A 20,568-nucleotide genomic window follows, 5' to 3' on the forward strand; every position below is an offset into this window, starting at 1 on the left:
TAAAATTTCTTTTGAATAAAATATAATCGAATTCCACAATGTACTTATGAGAAATCAAATTGTAATCTCAAAAAAGTTAATATATAAAACAATGTAACTGCTCCAAAATTAGCAATCATATTTTAAATGAATTATTTGTACTTACTCTCAAAATCCCAAATATTCTTGGACTCGATTCGCTAATTAACGACATTAGCAAATCGATTATTGATATGGTTACCAGTGAACCGTCCATAATATTCCATCCTGATGTGAAATATGCATCTGGACCATAAAACATACCTGTCGCCACGACCTTTATTAATTGAATATAAACATTAATTATATAAATTTATGTTTTTGCTTAATTATATGAGGAAATTGCAATTACTTTTATAAACATTTCGGTTGTAAAAACAACTGTGAACACGTAATTGGCTGTACTTAGAAAAAGCCTTTCAGTACTTGTTGGAGGAATATTAGGTCTTTCCATTGCCAGTGTTATACAATTTAAAGCAATGAATAGCAATACAACATTGTCAAACCATTTTTGGTTCACAAACCAGCTGCAACCTTGGCGAAAGCTGAAATTAAAAATATTAAGTTCGAAGCGTTATGAATTTTCACAACCTTATCTCTTAATTTCTGAAAATTTTAACTTGTATTCGGTTGATTATTAACCTTATTTTAGAAAATTTAGTTATAAAAAGAGCTCGAAAATCTTACTTTTTATATGTTTTTGAGTAGTTTTTACTTACCGATTTGTTTCTGGAAAAATATAAAGCGAATATGTGTCACGTTCTTCAGTAAAATGTTTCGGCTTCAAACGTTCGATTAAAATTTTAATTTTTGATACGTGTTCAGAAGCTTGACTAATGTGTTGAGTAATTGAAATTTTCTCTGGTAGGGTAACATCATCATCATTTTCAGGTTTTGTGCTTTTACGACGGTGATGATGATGGTGATGGTGTTTGTGATGACGACGATGATGATGTTGATTTTTTTGATCAGCATTTGACTCAATTTCATTTAAACTTGATAGAGATTTTTCCCATTTTTCCAAATCGATTTTAGAATTACTAAATGCCATCGATTTACGATTTTCCATACTATAGATATTCAAGTTTGAAGATTTTCCTAATGCTAATTCAATTGATGACATTCTGCGTGTTGAGTAATTTTTTATTGAATTATGTCGATTTAAGTTTTGATAAAATTGCGAATTATTATATACACATGAAGAAGATCGTCGACTAGTAACTGCACTTATACTACCAGCTCTACTATGTCCACTACGATATCGGCTGCAAGTCGATGACGTTGATAATCTTCTTATGGAATTTTGTGGACTTAATTTATTTGTATCTTTTGTATCATTTTGTATACGGTTTGCTGATTTTAAGAAACTATCATTACGAGCAGCTAAACTATTTAATTGTGAATTATCACGTCCATTATTTAATACAATATTGTCTTCTTCAGTTTCACTTCCAGCATTTTTTTTCTTTTTTTTAGAACTGGAACGTCGAAAACGTTTAAAACTAGAGCTACGTTGTACTTGAGCTTCAACAATTTGCTCTTTTTCATTATTAGCGTCAACTAAATTTTTTTTATCATCTGTTGTGAAATTACCATTTGTACCATTACAACTACCAATATTATTGTTAATACCATTACTAATGTTCCGGTCACTCGAATCACTTATATGTGGTAAGGTATCATTTATGTTGCTTCCAGATTGCAATGGCACTGATAGGCTTGTTTTACTATTACTAGGCTCTAAATTACTAATGCTAGTATTGCTTCCTATGTTAATTTGTTGGCTATTTGATTGTATATTCAATGGTTTACGTTCTAATTGAGGTGAAGGTGGGATAAATTCAATAGATGGCAATCTTTCAACTTCCATAACTTTTTGACCACCTAACAAAGCTGGTGGCTTTAAGAGTGATGGCGAGCTAATACTCTATGAAATTGAAAAGATATTATAAAAATTAATTATTCTTGTCACACTATAAAATTGTAAGTTATATTCAACTAATAAACATGGTAAAAATTTTTTTAGAGCAATTTGTAAACCACAATTTGTTGACTTAGAACCTCAAAATCCACAAAATTTTAAGATTTGTGAATGCAATTTTTCTTTTGTGGCGAGAACAATTGTTTTTAAGGGAGAATTATATTTTACTTGCTCTCAGTTTTATTTTTGAACCTAAAAATGGTTCTAAACACCAAATTATTTTTTTTTTGTTGTTTTGCATTTTTCAGATTAGACAAAAGTAAATCACATAGAAAGTGAAACAAATAATATCTGAAGTTCCACTTACTTATATGCAAGTAAGGGAAAGGATGAACAAAAGGTTAAAACGAAAGTAGTGGCAAAAAATAAGCGAGAAGAAATGTAGTTTTTGGAGTTATTTATTATTGTTAAAAACGAGTTTGTGTCCAGCAAAGTTATCACAGTTTCGGATATAATAAAACTCCTTAGTATACTATAAACATACTCATATGTCAGCAATGACAGTGAAAACAGAAATAGCAAGGGGTCTAACTATAAACATTTTATTTATATGCATGTATACATACATTACGTTTCGTATAACATTTTAATAATTAAATACATTACCTTTTCCGGTTTCTAATATTAATTAGAAAATTAATTTACCTTTTAGGAATTCGATACTAAATATTATTGACAAATACAATGTCCAAAAAAGTTAGTAAGTTGAAAATCGAAGAATGAATTTTTTTCCAGTTACAAATTAATTCACACGATAGCTCTTAGTGAGAACATAAGAATTCAATATGAGCAAAATTTCTCTTTTCGTGATATATTATACATCTGATTAGCAGAGTATCATAACAATTTCATATTTCATTAAATTGCATAATTTGGTATAATAAAATATTTACCTTTCCGATATTTTCACTACCATTATCATCCATAGCTTGCAATTCTTGTTGACTCCAATTTTTAAATGATGCACCAGATTCCAAAGTTGTGCTCGGAGAATCTTGTGGAGTTGCAGCTGTTGTCATAATTATTGGTGGATCACGAAGTGCTCTTAAATTAGCTAATTTACTAGCCTCCGGTCTCCTTTCTTTAATTGAAGATGTCTAAATTTTGTAAAATATTAGATAAATTATATAAGACTTATAAATTTCTTATCAAAATTAAGTAATTATTCTCAGCGAATTTTTCATTTTTGTCCATCGATTACATCACAAGTATATATTTACAATTACAACATATTTATGTACCCATATAGATTCGCAAATTTTATTTTATTTTATGGCTAATTAGATTAAGGAAATCTTGCGAAGATTTGAAGTAATTTTTTGTAGTGTTTTTGTAAATTTTTTTCATTTATATTAATATAAAATCGAAATAGAATTTCCGAGATTAATACTCTGAGAGCATAGACATTTAGGCAATTTTAAAAATCCAAAATTTAATTTTAAAAAAAATTTCAATAAAAAACCACAAAAATTCATGCAAAAAACAACAAATATGTGCAATTTTTATTAGGATAAGTGCATTTTTATTTATTATACATTTTTTTTTTTAATTTTCTTATAATTAATTGTACAAGGATAAAAATAAAGAATAACATTCCAAACATTATCCATTATAGAATTAAAGTAAATAATGCTCACAGTTTTTTTGATTTCCATTAAAGAATTTGTATAAAATTAATATACTTTTAATCTCATTAAAAAAGTAGTAAAAAATTCTATTTCCATGGATTCAGTTCAGTTCCGAAATCTAAAATTAGCCATATTTTCTATTCTTCTACATAGTAGTACATTTATTTTAAAAGGTGCTATTTGAAATATTTTGTTTTTTAATAGTGATATTTTTATTTTTGATGTATTATTAAATTATATATTTTATACAAAAAAAAAATAAGTTAATAACCGTGTAAGATCTATTAACTACAACTCCGATTTTACCTTTTTTAAACTTTTTATATCATCATCAATTATTTTACTGATATCCTTATCAGAAACTTTCCTTATAGCTGATGTGTCATTTAGTTGATAATCCAAGCTGGGTTGTAATAATCTTTGCTTCTGTATATTACATTTGGGCTCTGAGGTATAATCCATATTTTCATTTGCCTATATTTACGTTAAGTTGTTTAACAATTCACAATTATTGATTTCGTTGTTAAGACGTAGGCACGTATATAAGGGTTTAATTATTTTTGTTTGTTTTCGATTTTGTTGAAAATATAAAATTTAAAAATAAATTTTAAAAATAAAATAAAAATAATCAATTTATTTTTTTTTTTTATTTAATACTTTTCTCAAATCCTCTGCACTATGCCACTTATTTCGAATTTCCGAGTAACTTCCATTTGTTGATGAAGATTCGGAAGGGCTGCGTTCAGATTCATCGAATATTCCATCACTTAAATTTTCAGCTGCTAAATTTTCTTCACGTAATTTTTTTACTAATTCACGTTGTTCACGTTCACGCCTTTCATTACGCTAAAGTAATTTATTTGTTTGGTTTTTGTTTTTATTATAATTTTAATATTATCTTTTTGATTTATATTTTCATATTGTTAATACAAATAAAATATTCAATATTATTTTTAAAGATAATACAATTTTTGTATACAAGTATATATGCAAAGTGACATTAACTACGCATAAACCTGAGAAATTTTGTTTTCAAAAATTCTACAAAAATAATAATAAAACCAAGTAAAAATGTTAAGTAGATAACGTTTCTTACACGCCACTCTATCGAAACTGCATGGAAATGTCTGACCTATAATTGGACCTATAATCTGATAAAATAATTAAAATTGACAGTTGGAGTTCTATGGCAGCCGCTCAAACCGGTCAAGCCATTTCACTAAAATTTCAGGGATATATGTGACCTATGTGACCTAAGTTTCATAAATCTAACATTATTTTTTTTCCAAATATTTCAAATTAGCTTTTGGAGTTGTGTGGCAACTACCCAAACCAGGGCAGCCATTCGATTAAAAGTCTCATAGTAGATTGTAATTGGATACACCTTTGCAAAATTTGATATGAATATCTTTATTAGTTTTTGAAATTTTTAAAAAAACCTCTTTGACTTGTATGGTAGCTACCCGATCCGTTGTCCTAAATGGTCCAATTACAATAGCAGCCGTCGTTTGCACAAAAGAAACAACTTGTGAAAGTTGCCGATTGCGTTATTTGGTTTTGAGTTGTCGTGCGATCGGACAGACGGTTATAGCTAAATCAACGCAGAATTTTACGCTGAGCAAGTGGTTACAAACTCCATACCAAAGTGAATATACCCTTCAGAAAGGTGCAGGGTATAATAATGCAATAATGTTCGACCTCACATTGATTTTTCTTTGTGTTAATAACTAACTATAGATTTACATTGCAGCAGTTTTAAGGAGTTTTGAAAAAGCTCCTTAGTTGATTTTTGGCGCTGATCAATTTAGTTTTGCAACAAGCATTATTAAAGAATTGAAAAAAAATTATATAATAAGTTGATTGTTTTTGTGTATTTTCGTATTATTGACTTCTCAATTCAATAGAATCAATGATTCTAGTAACCAAAAATCAGACCTTTTGAAATGTTCTAACTTCACAAAAAAAAAAATAATCTTCCAATATTTTTCTTTATGGCAGTTCCCATAGAGTTGAATTTAAAAAATATGCCATAAATATATTATGTTTGTAATGTTTGTATACAAAGTATAATATAATATACGTTACTTATTAAAGTTTTTGTTTAAAAAAAAAATTGACGAAAACTAAAATCGGACACAGTCTGTCTTTTTTCGGATTAACGTTTCATTTCATAAAATTCATATTATATTTTTATTTTATATTTATAACAAATCTAAAATAAAAATATCATGAACGCGTCACGATGAAACTACCAATTCACCGGAATGACATTTATTTTTGACATTAAATATGGTATGTATTTTGCGTGGTGTGGTCTATATACTTATGCATTTTATCGTTTCCTTCTTTTCTTTTATTTAAAATGAAAATAATGATAAAATCAACAAGCTAAAAATCAAAAGGAATTTAAAAAATTTTACAAAAACTATTAATTATTGTCACTTTCATTATTATTATATAATTATTACTATATATAAATGTAAGTATGTGTTATTATGTATTTCTGTTGCAAATGTTTTGTTTTTTTTTTTAATATTTTACTAATAAGATAATTACTTCTGAACTGAATCCTTCGACGAGAATAGCAACCAATAAATTGAACAGAACATAATTTCCAAATGTCATTAAAGCAACAAAATAAAGAGCTGCCCAATGGCTTGTTTTTTCCATTCCATTAAATAAAACAACATTCCAGTCTTCTTGGGTGAGAATCTAAACAAAATTTTTTTTTTTTTTTTTTGTGGATTTTAAATTAAATAAAAGTAAAATAGCTAATAACAATCGTAATAATTTAGAAATAAATAATATTTTTTCTTCGTTATTGGAAGGTTTATGGTAGGATTGAAAAGGGATATGGATATAGAAAATAATTTTAAAAATAAATTAAGCAAGCATTTATAATATATATATAAAAAATTCTTATTGTGTTTTAAAAATTTTATTAAATTAAAAATAATAATTGGGGTATAAAATATAACTAAAAAAAAATATATATATATATTTTTAATAACACATTAAGAAATATGTAATAAATATAATATTTGAAAATTTTTATGAATATATCAATGTTAAAAATCTACTTAAAAGCAAAAATAGCAATCGAATTATGTAATTTATATTTAATTGTTTTTTTTTTTTTGCCTCTTTAATTACTTCATATATAATTTAACATTTTTAAAAATGTATAGCAGTAGTAGAGATAAGACGTATAACATCTCTACTACATTATATACATGCATTATTAAAAAATATTTATTATATATGTGTTTGGAACTGATTTAAAAAGTGATTATATATAGGGTCTTCTCATTTTTCTAAAAAAAAACAAAAGTGGGTATTATGTTTACGTTTGTAATCTATTTTAAATTTTTTATTTTAATTTAATATTTAATTATGTAGATACACAAATATAATAATTATTAATTTTTTAATTAAACGATACACAATTTCAATGATTTAATAGATTTTTTTTTATTTTAAACAAAATTTTATAATACGTTTTTGAGAAAAGTGATTACTTTAAATTTTTCATAAAGATATAAGGGAATAAAATATTAAAATATTTAATATTTATAAAAATTTAAAAGCTTTTCATAAATAAATAATTTTAATTTTTATAATTATTTAAATATATTTGTAAAAAAATATAAACCGATTCAAACCAATAAATTATATTTAAAATATTATGAAATAATTAAATATATATTTATTATTTAAATATAAAAAATGTATATTAAATTGTTAAGTTTAATTATATTCAATTAAAATAAAGTAAATATTTAATAAATAAATATGTATATATATATATATATATATAATACTAATATATAAGGTTTAATTAATATAAATAAAGGGGATTTGAAAAAAAAAACAAAATTATTATTAATTTTTTTTTTTATTTTGGTTTTGGATTTGAAAAAGCTTAAGCGTGCATTTCCAAAAATTAAAATTTATTTTTTTTTAAAAATGGCGAAATTAAATTTGCCATATATAATATAATATGAAATATATAATATAAATAAAAAAAATATATATATTTTAACGAATATAAACGAATATGTGTAAATAATAAATTTTTTAATTAAAAAAATTGAAAGAAACAGCCTCAAAAATTTTATATAAAATTTTAAATTAAAATGAAGCGTAGCGGCGACTTAAGATAAAAGCTTTGTTGTATTGCTTTTTATATTTTTTAAATTTAAATTCATCTAATATTAAAAAAGTTTTTTTTTTTTTTTAATTATTTTAATAAATACAATTATATATTAACGTAAAATGTTAACATTATTAAACATATTTTTTTTATAGACAAGCAAATAAGCAGATTTTTTTTTTTTTGAGTTTTTTTTGTTAAATATTAAAAAATCTTGATAACAAAAAAAAAACTTCTATAATAGTTGTTTTTTTATTTTTTGTTAAAAGAAATAAAAATATGTCTGTCTGTTTGTGTGTATTTATAACTTTGAACAAAAATATTATTAAAAAAATTATAAATGTAAATTTGTTAAATATTTTTTTTTAATGATTTTAGTATGATATTTTGTATATAATGTAAATAATTAAAAAATTTGAAAAATTTATTATTGTATACGAGTATTTTTTCGAAAAAAGAAGACATACTTAGCATTGATTAAGAATAAAAATTTAAAATAATTTTTAAAAGTTAATAAAAATTGTTAATTTTTTGTTAATTATTTTAAATATAACAGATAATTCAATAAGTTCAATAAAAAATTCACAGATTTTAAAATATTTTAGATTTGTTTTCAATAATAGGCTCACAGCGTTTTGAATTGAACTACCCAATATTATGGATATAATAAAAAAAAATCTGACGTGGTCAGCACATAACCGACCGCATTGTGTATTGTCTAGTTAAATGAAAGTGTTACAGAATATTATAAAAATATCTGTTAAATACTTCTTTCCAATTTTTAGGACATTAGTAAGCTTATAGTTAACATACCTAGAAAAATGTAAATTTGGCTCTTAGTAGAGTGTCGCTTTGTGCTACCCGAATTTCCTGAAATGCTCGCTAGTTAGTTTCGGTAACAACCAGAACTCAAATATCAAATTTCAGGAAATTCCATCAATTCGTTCCGTAGATATGGTGAAAAATGGAAAATTTATATGTTCATTGCTTTAATATGAGGAATTCATATATTAAATTTCAATGAAATCGGTCGATTATTTCGCTTGATATACACAAAAATGTACATTTGGCCCGTAGTAAACGTCTAGTTGCCGATGTCTGATTTCTTCCAAAACTTAGGAATTTTTGCGGACGGTCGAGCTAAGCTTATATATAAAATTTCAAGTAAATCGGTTGAATATTTTCTTCAAAATGTTCAAAAATGTAAAACAGGCCCGCTAAAAAGTGCAGTTCCCGAGGCCTGATATATGCCAAAAGTTGATTAATCCGTGCCATGGTGGAAATAAATTTACATATAAAATTTCATCAAAATCGGTTCAACCGAATACACGCGTGACAGGTTGCTAAAAATAGTTTACTTACACTTCCCTACTATAGAGAAGTACGTTCCCACCGAAAACTCGATATGCAATATTTTTTGCCATCACATAACCTACCTATTGTTTACACAATACGGTCGGCAAATATATGGGAACCCATAACAATACATACGTTGCCAACACGTACTTGTTATGCTGCTTCATGTTGATAAACTTTAAAAATTATTGAGTATTATCAATTATACATATATAAATGAAAAAAATGTCAAACGTTTTTTTTGACGCTTTGTATTCACTTCGTTCGACTTATCCCTTACCCCAAATTAAAATAGAAAGTGAAACAAACATGTTAAATCTGAACCAAGACTGACAAAAATATAGTTCTGGCTGGGCACAGAAGACCTAAGAGAGAAAAAAAACTTCCATTTCATTAAACAAAAGAAAAAATTTGACTCTCGAAGTGTCATTTGTTTAAAAATACTTTTACACTTTTTTTAGCAAAATCACTAAAAAATAGTGTCTAGATCTTGCATTTTTGATGCAAGATGAAAATGTATTAAGAATTTTTTGAAATAAATAAAAAAAATTTAAGTTTTAATTGGACAAAACAAAAATACTTTGTGTAGTTATTTTGCGCAAATAGAAAATCTTGAGACTTTTCATTCAAAAAATCAATTAAAATTATTGGTTCACGCATTTTTATAACAGGCATAAGAATCTCATTTTAGAGCAGAACTAAGAGAAATTGAGAGCACCTAAGACGTATTCCTATGATGTATTTTAATAATTAGATTTACGTTTTATATGAAGACTACAATATGGTAAACTAAGAGATATTTCGCAAATCACCAACTTCTTAAAAGGATTCTCTTTTAATAATATAAATTACTCAAATTTTGAGGAATATGCTTAATGCAGCTGTATAATTTATTAATAAATTTTTTAAGTGATTATATTGTAATTAGACCCGCTAATTAAGAAAAAGGAAATCTTCATCTCCATAATTAGTCTCCAACATGGATATTTAAAACAATTTACTAAACAGTTTGTAAATTTAAAAAAAAAGTAGAAAAAAGTGCATATTGTATTATATTTTATCAAATTAAATACGTGATAATCTCGATAGTATGGCTTTTGCTTATCTCAATCACAAAAACTTTTACTTTTTAAGAAGATTGTAAGGCGCCAACGTAACAACATGAGAAACGCATAAAAAAATTCTTTCTGAAGTCTATAAGCTGGTTAATTGTTGAATTTTACTTTATTTTTATAAAGCTATTTTATATAGTTCCCTTTCTTAAATTATTAGATAAAATATTTAAATTAAAATCTTATTAAATTATTAGCAATTAAATTAAAATAGTATATTAGTTTTCTCCTCGTATACGTTTTCTAACTAAAAAGTTATATATGTTAAAAAATTTTTTGTTTTATGTGTCTGTTTAAAAAATAACCAAATAAGATTTAAATCAAAATTGAAAAACAAAAAACTAAACAAAAAATTTTTTTATTGTTTGAGTAAAATTATGAATTAAAATGTTTAATAAAAAATGCTTACTTGAAAAACAGTAACAGTGGCCCATAAAAAGTTGTTGAAATGCTTACGATCACATTCACAAAGTGGATGTTTGCTGATTATTTCCGGACAAGTACATTCCCTCTCTTGTCCAGTATCGTCCATGAACTTACAAAACTTACCACCAAATAGGTACATGCCAAGTATGCTATATATCATATATGTATAACATGTACATTATATATTTTATGAATTTGATTTTTGTATAATTTTCTTTGGAATATTTTTCTTTTTTTAAAATGAGTGTTAATTTTTTAATGTTACATTACATATATATTTTGAATATGTTTATGTATATTTAATTATATATATATATAAGTATATGGTGTCAAAAGAATTTTTTAAGTTAAAAATGTAAAGGTTTTGTGTTCAATGCTTAAAAAAATTTAATTTTGTTATTGTTTTTTTAGGGTTGTTCATATTTAAATGATTATAATGTTTGTAATTGTTTGTAACAATTTTTTAATATTATTTTAAATTATAATTGAATATTAAATTTTTAGTTTTTTTTTTTAATTAATTTTCAACTAATGAAATATGTTTATTGTTAAATTAAATAAATGAAAACTGAAAAATAAAAACTCAAGCTAAGTTAGGTAAAGAGAAAGGATTACTTAAAATATACTAAAAATGGTAATAATAAATAAATTTTAATAACTAAATTGTTAAAAAAGGAAGTTAAGAATTTAATAAACTAATATTGGATTTAAGCCATTTTGTTAATTTGTATTTATTTTGTAGTTATTGTCTTTAAATTCAACAAAAAAATGTTCTATATTCTATGTTTATAATATTTTAAAGTAATTTTTAATTGAAATATCGAAGTAATACATTCTTATAGTAAATTTTTGTGATATTTACGGTATTATACTACAACGACTGGTATAATTGGCCCAAGTGTACTATTCGGGGAACCTCGTCAAACTTAAGTATTATAAATTTATGAAAATTTTACGGTTTTTTTAACGTATTTTCAATTGAAATTTTGTGAATTATTTTATAAATTCGATCACGTTTGTGTATGTGTAATAGTACTTAGAAAAAATACATACAAAATTATGTGCTAAAGTTTTCAGTTTTCATTAAATTGAATGGAAATTAATAATGTATTTTTTATTTTATAGTAATAAACTATGAATACAATTTCTGGAAAATTATTTTAAATATTATTATAATATAATTTCATACAAGCCATATTTAGACAATTAAATATCACAATAATAAAGAGCTGTTTTAAGCAATATTAAGTAGATATTTGAAAAAACAGTATTACGGCATCTTTTAATTAACATTAATGACTCACAGAAATGAATGAAAATATGAATACTTAATTTCTCTCGTTAGTTAGAGCTTACAAATCTTGTTGGTTTAAGAATTAACATAGAGAGCAGATTTTAATGAGAAAACCGTATTTAAAATTAAGATTTTTTTTTTTTGCCTATAGCATTAGTTTTTTAAGTGTTTAAATTCTAATTGAAATAGAGCGAATTAGAAAAAATAATTAAATAAATTTAAAATAAAGCTTTTAATCATTTAATCTCTGATTAAATTTATTCTTTAAAATTGTTTATTAAATATATATTTTATTAAAAAATTTAAAATTGAATGTTAAATTAGCAATTTAACTAAAATCGATTAAGTTGTTAAATTTTTAAGATCTATTGAAAATTATGTTACAAATTTTTATTTGCAATACTATTTTTATAATAAGGCTTATTAAAAGAAAAATTAAACAGAAAATATTGAAAAAGAATTTATATGATAGCAAAAATAAACGCATCGATAAAATATATATATATATATATATATATATATATATAAAAAGATATTATTGAAAAATAGAATTATCAAAATTAATGGAAAATATAAATAAAATTGTAAAACAATTAAAAAATTTAAATCAATAAATAATATTTTGTATAATAATAATAATAATATGGTTTTGTAAAAAATTTTTATTATTTATAAATTTGGCACCTATTGCATTTTGTATACAGTACACTCTGTATATTACTATTCAAAATTAGTTCTTAATGATAAAATAATTGTATTCGAACTACATAATATAATATAGATTCAAATTAAATCTTTTATTTAAAAATATTTTTTTTTTTTTTTAATTTTTCTTAATTGGTGTATTAATTGGAAGGTTGTATAATAATATATAAATATTTTTAAACAATAAACAGAAAATGAATTGAGTTTTATGATTTTCAAAAAATTTGTTTTTTTTTTTATATATTTTTTTACATAAATAACATAAAAAATAAAAAAAAGTATATATTGTAAGTTTTTCTTTTAAATATATTTTTGCTTTTCTTTGTTTTTGTTTTATCATTATTTATATTTACTTTTCAACGTGTTTGTATATTTTTGATATTTTGGTATTTTGTTTATTTTATTGTTTTATATATGTATATATAAGAATGTTTTAGAAGATTTCTATATAATTATAATGTTTTTCTATTTCAAATAATTAAACAAAAAATATATATATATATATTTATATATGTATAATATATAAATTGATAAACTATATATAGTGAAAATTGTGTTAAAAATAACTTTTTCAAACTTTTTTAAAATTCAGTTTCAATATTGCAAAATTCATTGAAATTTTATGCAAAATAAAATAAAAAAAAATAAATGGTAGTTTTCAAATTCTTATATAAAATTTTAATAATAAATTTTTAAATGAAAATTAATAGGAAAAAATATAACAATTATATATTTTACAATTTTAAACAGTTTTATTTTACAAATTATAAAAAAAAATAAAATTGAAATTAAATGAACAAATATAATAAATATGAGAAATAATAAATTTCTAATTAAAATTGTTATACACAGTTAAATTATTATAGTAATATACATATACACTTAAAAAATAAATAAATGATTTTGTACATTTCAATTGAAAACGGTAATTTATATATGTAACCAAATTTTACAAAAAACATTATGATAATAAAATAAAATCAATAGACACGTAAAGTAGGGTCTAATAGGCAACATACATAATTGCTCATGAAATTTATTTTAAATCGAATATAATGAACTGACGTTTATGAAATGACCTTTCAGTATTGACAGTGTAAGGGCTCAGACAGGCATCTTAGTTTTATTTATACAATTGATGCTTGGTTGTAGAATCGTTACGCACAAATCTACCCAACTAAACTATTAAATTTGTAAAAGATTACAAACTGTTTGATTGCTTAATTGCATGCGACCATATAGTTGAATGTGTGAGCGCCTAAATATAAACCTACAGAATACAAATAAGTAATCAAACAGTTGCAAAATTAAAAATTCTATGTCTATATCAGCCCGAACTTGACTAATAATATTATTTATTAATCAGGTCGCTATTTATATATATGTATATATGTTGCTGGAGTAATTTGTTGGTAATTTATACTTTATAGTGTAATATATTTTGATGTTATACTTTTATAATTTATTATGGTAATATTAAAAATACGGTTTGTTTAACATTACCTTCTTTCCTTACGTATTTGAGAATAAACAATGATCACATTAATTCAAACTTATATAATTACATTTTTTATAATTAATTATAAATTAAAAATTTAAGATTTCGCAAAATGGGTATGAGTAATTAGCCTTAAGCTTTTTTGCAAATTAAAAAACGATTTATTTTTAAGAGTATATGTACATTTTAGATATTTATATTATAATATTTAAATTTATAAAAAAAGACATGTATAATTAATCTATATTTCAAAAAAAAAAAATATTGAAAATACATTTCATCGCATAATAAATATTTTTAAGTTAAAAATAATAATAACGATGATATAACAATTATTTTAATTATTTTTCATATTAAATAAAGAATAATTACTATGTGCAACATGTTGATAAACAACAATACATTCAACATTTTATTTATTACATAAAAAAAGTATGTATTTATATTATGTACAAGAGAAAATTTAAAATATTAATTATGCGTTTTTTTTACATTTGTATACAAGAACATAAATTTGCAAAATATATCAACAATACAATAATATCTAAAGGGGGAAAATAAAAGAAAAATGTATATATACATAATGATTTTGAATTGACATTACAATATTTATAGTATGAACACTTATAAGTGTTGTATAACATGTTACAAAAAAAATTTCATATTAAAATTTCTTAAATAGTACTTTTTAAAAATAAAAATAATGTCAAGCACACTTAAAGTCTTACAGCATGAAGAAAAGTGAATTACATACTATATATTTCATAATTATATATATATATATATATATACTATATTTTATATCTCTATTGAAGAAATTAAATGTCCGGCAAAAAACGTCTCCTTTAATACAAAAGTAATACAAAACAAATATTTCAACTGCAATATCATGAATAAAGATACACATTTTTTTGTGGGGAATAGTTACAAAATTATTGAATTTGACATAAAAGTGAGTATTTATCACATATTCAATAGAAATCTAAAAATGGTGACAGATCTGACTTTAGTAATAGCGAAACTAATCCAAAGTCAAATATTTATTTTTAAGATAGTATACAAGAAGTATGAATTTTTTTAATAACTTTCAAAGTATTTAGTCAGTTTAGTTGAAGACAGAATTATAAATGCTTCTACATTTCTCTATATGAAATTGTATACTGAGTGTGACATTTTCTAATTTTTTGTTTTTATTAGAAATTAAGTTTAAGTCATGCATAGTTTAGGAAATTGTTTCTAATAAATTACTTTATTAAAAAATAAACACTCAAATGTTGAATACATTTCTAAAAAATTGTGCTATTAAAAAGAGGTAGAACATTTTGGCTCAATTTACGTTGTAGTTAATTTTATTCTAATGTAATATTATTTTCCGTTGTATTATTGAATGAAGTTTCTAATAATATCGTACAATACACGATTTTTCTGATAGTATTGCTATTACGAGTAGAAATATCGTATATCGTACTATGTATTTTTTTCATAATAAGAGCCAATGTTACTTATGAATAGTTCAGATTAAAAATTATGTATTTTAAATTTTTCTGGTTTTGAAATAAATAATATGATAGGAATGGGATATAGGGTAAAGTAAATGATGACTTGCACCTGCCCGGAGATAGACTCTTTTTCACTGTCTGTGAGGTGTTCGGCTCTTGGCGGGGTCAGACTTCTCACTTAAGTCAAATCCAGCTTAAGGATTAAGATAAATTTATTAAAAGAACCGGGTGGCTTTGAAAGGCCACTTGTAATAGTACGCTATATGACGATCAGGTAGTCGCGGATTGCTGATGATAAAACATTCGTGCTAATTGGTAAGGCCTGTCGCACCGCAACGTTCACATCAACTGACCAACCAGGGTAAAATAAAATTAACTAGAATATTGTGTATATTAAGTTGATTTTTAGAAAAATTTATCTTAATTATTGTCAATGATTAACGGTTCCCATTAAAACTTGCAAAATTCATTTTTTCGCCATATTCAGTAATTTAAATTTTAGAACAAAGGAATAAATTGACTTTTCTTCATAAATTAAAATTTTAATTGTGAGTTCTAGTGTTAATTTGTCAAGTATGATACATAAAAGTTAATAATTTAATTTATGCATTTATATAAAATGATCCAATAAAAAAAATTAATAGATATTAATCAATTATTTTGAAAATAATAATTTTTTTCATTTTTACTTACCTTTTTGTAATAATTGTGCCCTTACATATGTCATAAATTCACAAAATTTTGATTTCAATTCAAAAAGAATATTTTTTTTTTATATTTAAAAAGAATTTACAAAAGCATGCAATTTTAGAAATGAATAATTTTAATATAATTATAATTATAAATTAATTTTATATGCTATATATTATGTTACTTTTAAAAACCTTTTTAATATTCCATAAATGTTGCATATTTCCAGTTAATGGCGCATATACTATAATATGCAATTGAAGATAAGAGTATTTATGCGAACTTAAAAAATACTAATTTAAAAAAATTTCTGGTTTTTATTTTTTTTTTTGCTTTATAATCAGCTAAAGTAGGAAAACGCGAAATGAGTCTCTTAATATACGGTACATTTATCATTTATAAGTTATTAAAACGCAAAAATTAATTGATTATAGTTTGAATATTTAAATTGTGAGAAATTTGAGGCTTTAATTTAAATTTAAATTGAAAATTATAGTTTTAACAATGTTTCAATAATTAATTAAAAATAATTTAAAAAAGAATTAGGAATACTTAAGTGTTTGTTTTTTTTTTTTTGTATATAATAATTCATGCCAATTATTTTGAAAGAAAGAAAAAAATTAAATAAAATAAAATATAGAAAAGATAGAGTTATAAAAATATAATATAATTTTGTTTAAAAATTTAGTTAATAACTAAAAAAATAAAAGTAAAAAACAAATGATTTAGAGTTAAAAAAGTTAAATTTATAATTTTTAGAAAAAAGAAATTTAAATTTTACAATAACAAAAGCTAAAATAGAAAAGTTTATTTATTGATATACGAAATTTTACTTCTGTTATATTGTTAGATATTTTTTATATAAATGTTTAAAAATTAAATATAATTTTTACTGAGATTTATATTATATAATTTGGGATACTTAAAAAAATAAAATAATATTTACTCCCAATATTGTAAAAAAAATTTATTACTATTTTTATAATATAACAGTATTATTTAATTACAGGACTATAGTTAGTATCAAATAAAGTGTAAGATTTAATGTAAAATTCTTAAGCTCGTAACCTAACTAATATTGAATTATTAAATATGAAAATATATACCTATTATGTGATTCATTAAGTTGTTATAAGAGTTAATTTAATTTTTAAGATAATCTAAAGTGTGGTGTACGTACTTGAGTGATTTTATATTCAAAATGTTTTAATAAACTTATTTTTGAATCGTAAATTAATAGAGAACCAACTATGATTTTTAAAAATTTTAAAAAATAAAAACAATTGATAATTTTCTTTTGAAGTACAACCTTACACACAGTTATTATTAACATTGATCAACTGTTATATAAAGTTCGAATTAACACCTTTTATATCTTTACATATTAAGAGCACCTATATATTTAAATTGAAGCAAACAACGATATAAGATTTGTGGTCAAATTTGAAATAGGTGTTAATTCAGGCAAAAAATTACGGAATAGATAGCAAGTGAAATATTCTATTGTGACTTCTGTTATGTGAACAATAACAACAAACAGATGAATAAAGCAGGAAGAGTAGAACTTACAAAGGCTTACGCATACAAAAAAATGTTTCATTAAAATTGTGGTATTTAGAATAAATTAGGGTTTTCAAAAAATTTCTGTATCGTTAGTAAAAATTATTTAACCTGAAATAATATTTGACCGAATTGAATAGATTTTCTTTTTCTAACATTTTACAATTCAAAGTGAAGGAAGTGTTGAAACAGTATTGTATTAAAATTTTTAGTAGCAACGAAGCTGATTTATTTAATCTGCATAATATTTAGCTCATATTATTAAAAATATGAATCCAAAGTAAATAATTGAATATATTAGCCAACATTAAATTTTGTTTCAAATGGTGAAAAACGATCAAGGACAGATGTTTACCAATAAGCTTGATTTCACTAGATTTGTACATTTTCATGCTATTGATTTTGATTAAATAGATGATTATTATTACAACCACATAATTTGGTTGCTATAATAAGTAACCTATACAAAATAGAAAAACAATAAAATAAAATGAACAATCACTAATATATTTAACATTGAAAGGGAGAGTAAGGCTGAGGCTGGCATACCTTCAATTTTATTATCTTGCATATCTATACGAAATATGAAATACAAGAAGCTCTATGTTGTTACGATAAAATTTATTTTAACATTCTATTTTCGGTTCTTCTATTAATAAAAATTAATTTCAATTTTAATTAACAAAAATTTTACTCCTAGTTTTTACTCCTAACAGTATAGATTGTAGATCTACAATTTAGTTTTTCTAATAATATCTTTTAAATGAGGGTAGATAAAATTTTGGAAAAGTTTTTCTTTAAAATATTTTTGAAATTTAAATTGTTTTTAGTTTTTTATTTTTTTACAGTTAAAATTCAATATCAAGCGATCGTGACTTGAGAGTGACATATAAAAATAAATAGAGCTCAAGATTTTATAATTTTAAGGAAAAAATATAATATTTTTGATATTCTGAAGAACACTATAAATGCATTTAATTTGCTTTTTTAAATGGTATTAATTAAAATTGGGGATCATTTACATAAATTTTACTATCCAAATGTTTTACTTGTTACGTGTTCAATTATTTAATTTTTTTTTCATTTTTTAAATAAAAAATTGTTTTCTTTTCTAATTTAAAGTTTTTATGAATTGTCATTAAATCATGAATTATTTAATTATCATTTTTTATATTCGAAAAGCAAGTGCGGAGCTAATAATAATATTAAATATTTTTTTTTGGGGGGGATATCTAATTTAGTATGTTTGACATAAAACAAACATTGATCGCATTTAATTAAAATTTTTTTTTTCTGTGTAGCTATTTTGGAATTTATTTTTAATTTATTTAATTAAAATAAAAAAATGTTTAACCATAATTCTAAACTATAACTATGTCATTTTATTTTGCACTTTAATATTTTTTTTTATTTTATAATTTCTAATATTATAAATTTTGAAATGGTAGTAGTATACTTATATTTAAGTATATATTATAAATTTATATATATATATATATACATATATAATATATTTCTAGAGGAGGAAAAGTCTACAAAATTATATTTTCTATTAGTTAAATTATAAATTTATAGAGATAGTTAAAATATAAGATTTTTTTTTAAATTAAAAAAAAACAATAAGTTTTTATTATTAGATAGATTCTTATATATATATATATATATATATATATATATATATATATATATAAAGATAAAAACAAAACAAAAAGAAAAAATAAAAATCAAGTTGAAAAAAGACAAAATAAAATTTTATCTACCTGAAATACTGTGACGATTGCCCATAGTAAGCTGTCAAAATTTTTTCTGTCACAAGTTGATTTATCATTGGCTTTCTCGCAGAATTTGCATCCAAAAAGGTTCATGCCGAGTATACTAAATTTTGTAGGTTTTGACATTTTTTTAATTTATTTTTTTTTTTAATATTAAATAAATATTTAAAAAAAAAAAAATTTTCAAATGATTTTTCAATTTATACAAAAATTTATGAATTAATTTTTTGTTTTTTATTTTATTTTTAAATTATTTTTATTCATTTGAAAATTGTTTATATTTTTAAGATTTAATTATCATTGAATGTTGTTTAAAAAATTGCATTTATATTTAATATATTTTTTTTTTTAATATTTATTATATAAAGGAATTTATTTTTAAAAGTTTTGTATTTACAAGTAAATCAAAATTTTAATTATTGAATATTTGTTTTTTTTTTTTGAATTATTTAATGAAGGAAGGTAATTTATATAAATAGATAGAAATATTAAAATAAAAACGTATTGTTTATTAATGTGGAAAACATTTGAAAAATAGAAAGAAGAATATAGAAAATAAATTAGTGTTATTTATAATTTTGTAAGTTTAAAAAAAAATATATATATAAATATAAAATAAAGAAAAGTTTAATATAAAAACAAAAATTGAGTTATTGAAATTTATAAAATAAAATGTGTTATTTACAATTTATTTGTATAGAAAAGTTTAAGAAAATAAAAAAATAATTAATTAAAAATAAAATTCGATATTATATTCTATACATTTGATATCTAATTTTTACTAATTGACAAATATTAATTGTATTTTTAATAAAAAGTATTTTAATAATAATAATTCCAAACACATTTAATTGCATTATTTGTATGTTCGAAAAT

At 22.3% G+C, this 20,568-nt stretch overlaps 1 protein-coding gene across 8 annotated transcripts in view; it reads right to left on the reverse strand.

Annotated features, from left to right (window-relative positions):
* The window catches only part of LOC129617143 (uncharacterized), a 109,348-nt gene that overhangs the window by 4,403 nt on the left and 84,377 nt on the right, over positions 1-20,568 (reverse strand). For 6 of the 8 annotated variants that reach the window (XM_055532795.1, XM_055532749.1, XM_055532591.1 and 3 more), the window contains 8 exons: positions 10,658-10,823; positions 6,184-6,339; positions 4,285-4,473; positions 3,934-4,101; positions 2,893-3,096; positions 738-1,945; positions 371-563; positions 146-295 (listed from right to left, as the gene is read on the reverse strand). In XM_055532795.1, coding sequence (XP_055388770.1) covers positions 146-295; positions 371-563; positions 738-1,945; positions 2,893-3,096; positions 3,934-4,101; positions 4,285-4,473; positions 6,184-6,339; positions 10,658-10,823 — 2,434 coding nt within the window. Of the gene's footprint in view, positions 1-145; positions 296-370; positions 564-737; positions 1,946-2,892; positions 3,097-3,933; positions 4,102-4,284; positions 4,474-6,183; positions 6,340-10,657; positions 10,824-19,680; positions 19,796-20,568 lie in introns of all 8 variants that reach the window. The other 2 variants (XM_055532834.1, XM_055532631.1) reach the window with 1 other exon arrangement.

This window comes from Condylostylus longicornis, unplaced genomic scaffold (assembly GCF_029603195.1).
Source record: "Condylostylus longicornis isolate FDR11 unplaced genomic scaffold, ASM2960319v2 ptg000001l, whole genome shotgun sequence".
Lineage (NCBI taxonomy): Eukaryota > Metazoa > Arthropoda > Insecta > Diptera > Dolichopodidae > Condylostylus > Condylostylus longicornis.